This window comes from Toxoplasma gondii, chromosome Ib (genome assembly GCF_000006565.2).
Source record: "Toxoplasma gondii ME49 chromosome Ib, whole genome shotgun sequence".
Classification (NCBI taxonomy): domain Eukaryota; phylum Apicomplexa; class Conoidasida; order Eucoccidiorida; family Sarcocystidae; genus Toxoplasma; species Toxoplasma gondii.
Window position 1 is genome coordinate 1,160,340 of NC_031468.1, and position 9,563 is coordinate 1,169,902.

The 9,563-nt window shown below is 55.4% G+C and overlaps 1 protein-coding gene across 1 annotated transcript; it reads right to left on the reverse strand.

The window, feature by feature from the left end:
• Positions 1 to 418: 418 nt before the first annotated feature.
• On the reverse strand, positions 419 to 8,169 carry TGME49_209270 (hypothetical protein; the record flags this gene model as incomplete). Its single annotated transcript, XM_018779459.1, has 3 exons — positions 419 to 506; positions 1,139 to 3,149; positions 4,848 to 8,169. 3 exons carry the CDS (start codon positions 8,167 to 8,169, stop codon positions 419 to 421), a joined length of 5,421 nt encoding a protein of 1,806 aa, XP_018638446.1.
• Between the last annotated feature and the right edge of the window lie 1,394 nt (positions 8,170 to 9,563).

The following is a 9,563-nucleotide window of genomic DNA, read 5'->3' on the forward strand; positions in this document are numbered from 1 at the left end:
GAAAAAGTGGAAATACACGGCACCCGACTTGGCAGGAAAAACCACGAGTTTAGAACATGCTTCTTGTCGAAGAGAAAGCAGCTTTCCCTCTTTTGCTGTCCTGCACTGTACAGGACGTTCCTTCCGCTCCCTCTGCGTTGACCGTGATATCGCAACTTCGATTCTTTTAGGGATTCGAACAGCTTCGTCCCTTTTCCTTCGTGTTTCTGAACCGCGTGTCTGCCTGCTTCCCTTCTGGCGCACCTCGCGCTCCTGTGAAACGACGACGACACATGGAAAGCGCCTCTCTTCGCGTATCTCGACGGCGCGCTCCAGCCCTGGGCCCTTGCTCGAAACCCTTGAGTCTACTTTCCGCGTTTCACCCGTTTTTTCTCGTTTCATCCGCTGTTCTTCTCCAAGCTTCGCTGGCCACCTCGTCTCACTCGTCCACGCAGTCGTCGTGATTTGCTTCCAGGCACGGCCGGCAGTGGCAGTCCACGGGCCAGTCGAAAAACGTCTTCTCTGGCCTGCGAGCACGGGGAAACAGCAGAACAGAAACCTGCCTTGACACTCGCTGGCGAAAAGAGGCGAGAGAGACCGGGTTCTGATCGAAGAAAATCTCCAACAGGCGCGCAACGCCACCAGAGCCGACGGAGCGGCTACAGCCGACATCAAAGAGACGGAACAAGCCGAGAAAAAATGGAAGAACGCGCGGAGGAAGACACGACGGCGAAGAGAACTATCAACGAGTTCGAACTGGGAAGAAATCATTAACGCCAGAAAACGAAGCTTGCATGCAAGGCTGCTCCCAGTCGTGGGAGAGGCGGAAGAAGAGAATGACGGAAAATGTCACAAAAAGAAGGACCACAAAACAGGCATGGCACAAGACATAGACGCATCTCTCTGGACAAAAGGCAAAGCAGTGAAAAACCAACGCCGTCAGAGAAAAAACACAACTCTTCATCTGCTTTCCACTGCAAGAAAGCGGTGGAACACGGAAGACGGACGAGGGAGAAGAACCTGCAGAATCGAGAGGGAAGAAGACACGAGCGTCATCACGCCATCACTGCCCAGATCTGCAGAAGAGCGAGAAAGAAGCACTGACCAACACACAGAAACTACAAAAGTCGTGGCAGACATCCAAGAAAAGAAGACTTACAGTCTCTCAGGTTCTTTCCTGTCTTCACACTCCTGCTCATAGGCGGCAAGCAAGAGGTGATGCATTTCCTTCAGAAAAACAGACCTTGGACGTCTTTCTCCCTCACGTCTGTCTCCTTCCTCTTCCTCCAGAGAGCCGAGGAGAGCCGCGAGGCGCGCGAGAGAGAGAAGAAGCAGCTCTTCTTCTTCTCCTTCCTGTTGGAGCCAGGCTAGAAGAGTCCCGTATCTCCTTGTCCTTCCTCGCTCATTTTTCCTCGTCTCTCCCTCTTCCTCCACCTCCACATCCGTCGTCGTGGTCTTCATCTCCTCGATCTCTCCAGGAACTGCTCCTTTCGCGTTTCGCTCACTCTCTTCTTTCTCCTTCCCCTTCGTCTCCTCGTTCCTCTCCGTGTCTTTTCCTGCTGTCTCCCCTCTCTCTGTGTCTTCTTTCTCTGTCTCCTTTGAGGACTGGGTCGCGCTTAGAGGTCGGGCTCCATCTTCGCTTTCCCCGCGCCTTTCGGTTCGACTTTTGAGAAGTCCGTCCTCCTTGGGGACGACTGGTGCATGCATCGACGCGACGCTTCTGAGTCTCAGAAGGCGACAAACCTCTCTTCGTTGCTCTTCCTCTAAGCAGCTCTCTCGGTCTCGGTGGTTGCTGTTCTCCTTCATCCGCGTTTCCTCCGAAACTGAAACGTGGAAGAACTGCAGGAGAACCGCGCGCACAGTCTGGCGGTAAAAGGAGAGTACCACTCTTTCTTGGTGTGCTTGCTCGTCTGCTTCCTGCCATTTTCTCCGAATCTCCTGCGAGTCGCCCTCAAACTGCAGGCGACGTTTCCGCTCTTCGCCTCCCAGAGGTACCGCAGTGTGAAGGCTCTCTGGCTGGGCTTTCGGTGTCGCCGTTTCTTCCGGAGACGCATGAAAAAGTCGCTCCGCGAGGAGAAGAATCGGCACGCGCAAATCCGAATAAAGTGTAGCTGTGTCGAAGAGGCGCTGCCACGAAGAGCGAACCAGATCTTTGCTGAACTCGAGGGCAGCTGTACAGACACTCCGACTCTCTGTGGCTTCCTCTCCACATTCTGCACTTCCCCAAGCAGACAACGGAGACCGACAACACTGCGTATCAGGAACGGACGAAGATCTAGATGAAAAGGACAATGGAGAGGAAGAAGAAGGGAGAGAAGAGGAGGAAGAAGAGAACGACAAAGGAGGAGAGGAAGGAGAGAAGGGATAAGGACATGAAAGCGTGTCTCTTTGTTTCGTTTCAGAAGACGGAATCATCTCGGAAAGAGTTCTGAGCGTCGCATGCAGAATTTCGTAGGCCGAGGAAAGAGTGTCTTCTCTGGAATGTCTTTGCAGCCACTCGGCAACAGGCGGCAGAGATGACAGCCGGCGTTCTCGAAATGCACTTCTTCGTCCTGGGCCGCCAACAGCCGCTCGCTCGCTTGTTGAGAGTCCCACCGTCCTTTCTTCCAACACGAATGTTCTCTTCGACTCGGGCTCGACAGTTTCGAGAGAAGAAGAAGAGCAGACTGGGTGGAGGCGACCGAGCGCGTCCCGCTGTCTAGACACTTCGTTCTCGACCCTCAAAGGAGGCGCCAAAAAAGAAATGCTTGGGCGTTCGCTTTCGACAGAAGCGCCGAGACGGACCCTCAGTGCAGTCCGTGCGTCGACGTTCTTGCAAGCGACAAAAGCAGGTCCGCCTGCGCCGGTGTTGACGGTGTTCGGTGAAGGAAAGGAGTTCTCGCTCGAGGACAGACAGGCGTTTTGGCGAACGCGCTGTTGCGGAGAAAAGGAGCAGCCAAAGGCCGCAGGCACATCCGAAAGAAGGGCGCAGGAAGAACGCAGGAGAAGCGAATGAAGTGCCAGGAACACAGAGCCGCAGAGGCACTGACGGCGATCCGCGGGGCTGCCTTCTTCTCTTGCTCCTCGACCAAGGCGTGCTTTCGCGCGAAGGCGGTCATCGGCGTCTGTCTCCGTGTCTTTCTCTCCGCAAGCGTCGCCTTGCCGTCGAGCTGAAGTTTCTTTCCCCGCCGCTGGAGGCAGGCCACACAGACAGGTGAGGCGAGTCGCTGGGCCAGCGGTGAGAACTGGCAGAGCAGAGAGAAGCGGGTGATTTGCTCCAGCAGGGAGACAGAGCGGCAAGCGAGCAGAAGCGAGAAGAAGAGGAAGAAGCCGTTCGCGCATGCACCTGGAAAACGCAGAGAGGAGGCTCTGCTGTGCATGGAACGGCAGGCTTTCCGCGTTTGACAGCGAACTCTCTGGAGTCGGAGAGGACAGAGAAGACGCAACTGACCAAACTGTCTCGCATGTCGCGACTGTGACCTTCCACAGCGGCTCGAGAAGACAGAAAAGCTTGCGCCTCTCGGATGTCTCGCCACCTCCTCCCCGCGATCTCTGCTCTTCCCGAAGAAGGCCCAGTGTGCATTTCTGCATCGTTTCGTGGAGGAGTATCAGCAACTCGATGGGAGAGAAAAGGAGAGAGACAGCAGCTGCAGAAAGCGGAGGAGAGAGGGAGACCCCGGAGGAAGGCGCCGACGCCTCTGCAACCGCCTGCACGACGGCCGCTTTGTGCGCTTTGTTCCCGAAAGAATAGCAGGAATCCTGGCTAGAACTGCGGTCGAGATCCGAGAACGACCCGTCGCGCGCGCTTTTCCTCGGCCTCACGTCTCCACGTGTGTCTTTGCTCTTTCGGCGATTAAGGCCCCCAGAGTGAAACAAAGATCCCGAGAAAAGCACCGCCCGCCACGCGGCGAGCAGAGAAACGAACAGATCCTCGACAACTCCCCTTTCGTCTAAAAGAAGATTCAGGAACGCGGCTCTCCTTACGCAACTCGACATGTCTCCGTGACATCCCTCATTTGATTCGTCTCCTTCTGCTCCCTGCTCGTCGCTTTCTCGGCCATTCCCCTGTCTGTTTGGCTCCTTCGTTTCTCTCTGTCCTCCACTTCCTGGTCGGTGGCACCTGCGAGTCTGTGGGCGCGCTTCTGCTTCTTTGAGACTTCTAGAAAATACACCGCGCTCTGCGCTCTCTTCCTCTGCGAAGCTCTCTTTCTTCGCGCCTGCATGCGGCGCAAGCGTGCCTAGCGCCTCCACTTCGGAGGCGAGGAAGCGCCAGACGCGGACCAAGGCTTTCGCAAGCTCAAGGTCTTCGGCTCGCTCCTGACCTTCCTTTCGCTCTTCGCCAGAGTCTCCTTCCTTCGTCTCCTGTTTCCGCGGGCCATGAGGACGCGGCTCGAGCGCCAGCGCCGGCGGCGCCTGGCGCTGAGGCGCTGCTCGCAGGTCCGCGGGAAGCCTCAGGGCGCGCGTGAGAGACAAGACGAGTATTTTGTACAGCGGACGCCGCACAGTTCCTTCCCGGTGGTGCGCGAGAACAGCCGCAGACTCCGAACACGAGTCAGAAGAAGGCGAGGAACTCAACGAAAGCGACGCAGGAGACGCAGATCCGTTGTGCAGCAAAGAAGGGTGACATGAGGAAGAAGAAGAAGCAGAAGAAGAAGAAGAAGAAGAAGGAGAAGGAGAAGCAGAAGAAGGAGAAGGACGTGTGGGTGTAAGGCTGTCAACGAGAAGGTTGATTGAGTTGACATAGTTAGCAGACCCCCGGGAGAAGATCAGGGGTGAGAAGAATCCGAAGAAAACGGCAGAATTTGAGACAAGTCCAAACGTCTTGTGCATTTCTCTCTCCTTGCACACGGCACCGTCCACAGCAAATCGAGAGGGCACCGCGTTCTCACCTTCTGCAGAAGATCCTCCTGTTTCGCCTGCGCTCTCGGCTTGCGCAGCCTCAGCAAAGAGACGCCTTGCAGCTCCTTTCTGCTCGTCTCCCTCTCGTGCCTCTTTGCTCTCCCCTCTCTCCGCCTGCACGTCTTCTTCCCCGCCTCTCACATCTTCTCTCGAGCGACTCGCCATGAAACCTGCCTTTCTTCCAACTGTCTCTTTGTCCCCTCTCTGAGTCTCCTCCTCTCTCCTGTGTCCTCTGTCTCTCACCTCCGCTTGCAAGTCAGAGCGGAGAACGCATGCACTTCGAGAAAGAGCGCGAGCCACGCACTGAAGAACAGAGACACAAAGCGCAGAGACAGTTTTGAAGGAAGAACGCGACGCTCGCTCCTCCTCCTCTCCGCTCTGAAACGCCTCCGCAGAAGAAGAGACAGAAGAAGAGAAAGGAGAGTAAGAAGGAAGAGAAGACGAAGAAACGGAAAATGAGGAGGAAGAAGAGTCGCATTGCGTGAGGAGTGGAACGAGCTTTGTGAGGCTACAGAGAGCCATGTAGTTGGGTGCGATTGGTGATGGAACTTTTTCAAAGAGAACGGAGAACGAAGAGAGAGAACAGAAGAGAGACGAGTCTCCTGTGGCGCACGCAGTCAGAACTTCGGCGGTTCGAAGAACGAGAAGAACTCGACAGACATCAGCCGCGGCGGGGACCGTTGACTTCTTCACTGGAGATGTACTCCCGTCCGCTTTCCTCGCAACGACATCACTGCCGCTCTCTCCTTCTTCCCCATTCTCGACCTGCCCATCTCGCGCGCGCCGCTGCTCTCTACTGGTGTATGTACACCTCGCACCAGCGGACTTGTAGAAGAAGGAACACGCGAGGAGTTCTACAAGCGCGTCGAGAAGCTCCAAGACGGCAAGCAATGCACAGCCTTCGCGGTCCTCGCTTGTACACACTGTGTTTGTAGTTCGTTCTTCTTCTTTTCTTTCTCGTCTTCGCCAAGTTTCGCCCTCACGCCTCTGAAACAGAGGGCTCAGTGTCGGCAAAGAATCGCAAAGTCGATTGAGCAGAAGAAACAGCAGACTCGTCTCGTTCTCCTCTTCGTTCGCTCTCTTCTCTCGCTTATCTGTGTTTGGATTTGAACATTCTTCTCCGTTTCCACTTTCCTCGCAGAGCATCCAGGCGACGAGAGCTGCTGTTCGGCTTCGGCAAGTGAGTGTGGTGAGGGGTGCGAAGAGAAGACCCAGGAGAGAAGCGAAGAAGCGAGCTTTTTCGACGGAGAAGGTAGAAGAGGCCCGTGGAGCACAGACACAAACTTTGTCTTTCTCCGACATATCCCCCCTACCTCTGCCTGCTTCTCCCGCCTTCGCGACTCCCTGTTCCTTCTCTTCATGCCTCTTTCTGTCTTGTGCACAAACACGAGCGTCCTCTGCCAGGATTCGCCGAGAGAGAGACTTCGACGCAGCTGGCCGCCTCAACGCTTCCAAGAGGAGACCAAGTCCGCCAGCTTCTCCGCAGACGAGCTGCCAAGCCAGACCCAGTCTCTCTTCGTCGAGGAGTGCGTCTCGGGGTGTCTCCAGAGAGCCGGAAAACTGGTAGCGGAAGTCCGTAAGCCACAGGGCGAGGAGAGAGGCTGCGGTGGATGTCCACCCCGGGACGCCCTGCAGAGCTCGCAGCGCCTTCAGAGTGCAGAGGTGGAGCTGACGCTGAGGAAACTCCACGCGGAGAGAAGCAGAGGAAGAGCGCGAGACAGAGGGCGTCGTCGCGCCGTTCACGCGGTGCAGAACTGACAAGAAAAACAGCTCTGAGGAGAGAGGCGCGGGGAGAGGAGACCGAGTCGAAACCTGAAGACTTTCCAGGTCTTTTTCGCCGTCGCTGCACACTTCGACGCGTAAAAAAGGCGCTTCTCGCGTCGCGGAGTTGCCAAGTTCCACGGAAGGAAGTGACGGAGATCCAGACGCGTCGCGGCTAGCCAGCTCTCTGGACTGTACATACACCGCAACTGCATCCAGGATGGACTGCACAGCTCGCTTGTTTAGGTCAGGCAGAGCACCCGAAAGTGCAATTTCGTCTGTCTTGTCCGTCTGGGGATTTCGAATCTTGGAAACGGGGGACCATTCGCATCTCTTCTCTCCTCGCCGTTTCTCATTTGCGTCCCTCGGTGAGACGCGCACGTCTCGTTCCTCCTCAGCCACTCCTAAGCAAGAGAAGAAATCGCTGCTTTCGCTGCGGTTCCCGAACGGAAACTGCGTGTCTCCACTTTCAGGAACCCCCCCAAAACGAAAATCCGAATCAGGCAACAGAGAGAGGAGAAAGAGACCTATAGATCGAAGCTCGACACTCTGGTCTCGAGATCCAAACTCTCCTCTGCTTCGGAGGCGCTTGAGGTCCCCAGATGCTTCCAAGAGAACTCCTTTCTCCTCGGTCTCCCCACAAGTAGCTTGAACCGTCGTCAGGCAAAGGCGAGAGAGAGGCTTCTCTCTGTGTTTCGACGCCGGCCGCGGCAACTCAGCAGACGGGGAGGCGACCTGCGGCAGACAAGGCTTCCCTGTCTCCTCCCCAGAGAGGCTGCTGCACGCTTCAACAGCCTCTCTCGTGTTCCTGTGTAACTGCGTATGCGCGTCTGCATGCGTGGCTGTCAGTGACGCCAGGATGTGAGGGATGTGAGACGAGGAAGGAGAAACGGAAGACGACGAAGAGTTCGAGGAACATGGAGAGGCATCACAAGAGGAAAGAGAGACAGGCGCGGGTGAATCAGCTAGAGAGACAGACGGCAGTTCAGACGGGGCGGACAAGGAGGAGGCGCACGACGAAGGCTGAAGATGTTTCGAGCCTAGGGCCGATGCGAGAGAAGACAGAGAAGAAACGGAAGGACACTCCGGCGGAAAAAAACGAGGCGAACTGTCCGGCGAAGCGAGGAGTGGAAGGGATGAACAGGAAACAGGTGGAGGAACTAGGCGCTGCAGGAGAGCGACTGCGTCGCGGAAACTTGGAGAGACAGAACAAGAGAGAGGAGAGGAAGACGAATGCGATTCAGAAGAGGGAGGAGTCCCTGCCTTTTCCTCTGAAGAGATTCTTTGCTTGATTTGCTTCTGCTTTCCTGGAACAGCTTGATGTGAGAAACCTGAGAAAGGAAGATGCAGCGTGGTTCCACCATTTCCGCCACGGATGTCTGAAAGCGCCTTTGCGCGTGATTTGCGGGGATCAAACTTTCGAGAGAAAAGACCTTCCTTCTGAGGGGTCTCTAGACACTCGATTCGGGCGAGGAGGGACTCGTCTTCCAGCAAATCCGGGGGATGGAGTTCCGCATACTCTGCAGAGACGGCGCAGGAGCAGGGAGCCATGGTTGCGACGTGGAACAAACTCGAAGAAGCGGCGGCTTCCCTATTCGGCGAAATTAGTTGAAGTAAGCGTCTTGTTTACGTTCGCGTATGCGCATTCGTGGCGTTCGCGGTGCCGCTGTCTCGGTCTAACATGCAGGGAAGCAGCACCCGGCGCCGGTCAATTTCAGAAAACCGGAAAACTGCGTGTTGCATGAAACCCAATCTTGTCCGTTCCCTGCCCATGCATCCGAGGACTTTGAAAATAATTTGAGGAGCCGAATCCCTGCTTTATGAAGGAAAACAAAGTGGTAAGCGGCGAAAATGCCCGCTGACAGCTTGGCTTTTCCCTGGAGTCTCTGCAGAGTGACTCGAGCGCCTAGCGAGGAATTCGAAAGAGCACGGTGCGCGGCGCCGCGCAAAAAACGAGATTCTCCCCCCGTCTGAGCACAGAGGTGGTTTCGCAATTGCAAAGAGAGTGGCGAGAAGAAAAAGCACCCGGGGATCTTGGGGAACAAGGCAATTACAAGCGGGTCAGCATAGATACAGCATGCATGCACTGCATGCGAAGGGAACTGAGGAACAAGCTCAGGGAACAGCGTCGGTCTTCACAGAAAAACGAAAAGATAGACCCGCACCGGCGCAGTGTGGTGATTTCCGTGACTTTTCAATTGGCAGAGTTTTGCCGTCTGTGAGAACTCGAGTAGAGGACGAGAAATGCGTAGGAGCGGGAAACGCCGGGGACCGGCTTGACGCCTGAGAATAGGATCCCATGATTCATGCCGTGTGTGGCACAGTGCAGACGAACGCAAATGTAGCTTATATCTACGGAAGTAAACATGTACATATACACATGGACAGACTTGCGAATTTGTGTGTAGATATCGGGCTACGAGCAACTATCCAGTAAAAAAGGGGTTAGGGTTTACGGTTGTGTTGTGGGCGAAGAGCCAATGAGAGGAATGCCGAAGTTTCTTTCTGGGAACTGGCAGCTCTACAGCAGTAAAATGCGAGGGTATTCCAAATTTTGACGAGTACTTCAGTTTGCAGTTCCTATTCACTGAACCAGGCCATTTTCAGACACCTAGGAATCCCTGTTAGTTTCCGCAAGGGGTGGTCGCAATGCCTGCCTTAGGTTTTGGAAGCGAGCTTTGGTATAAACGTAGACGGAAAGGAAAGTGAACGAAAAGGTGTCAGGTTTGCTCTTATGTTAGAGGCTCCGCTCAAGAGACGAAGGTTCTGCAGTAAAGTGAGGGTTCTAGGTCTGCAAAGATGTCCAGCATTGCAGTGACACGGGTGCACGCTTCGAGTGTTCACTCAGCTGTCGCGCCGAGAATCCAGGCTGACACTCTCGCATTTACCCACAGGTGAACCGGGCCGCTGTGTATGAAGGCATCGGCCTGCTCCATCGAGCTTCC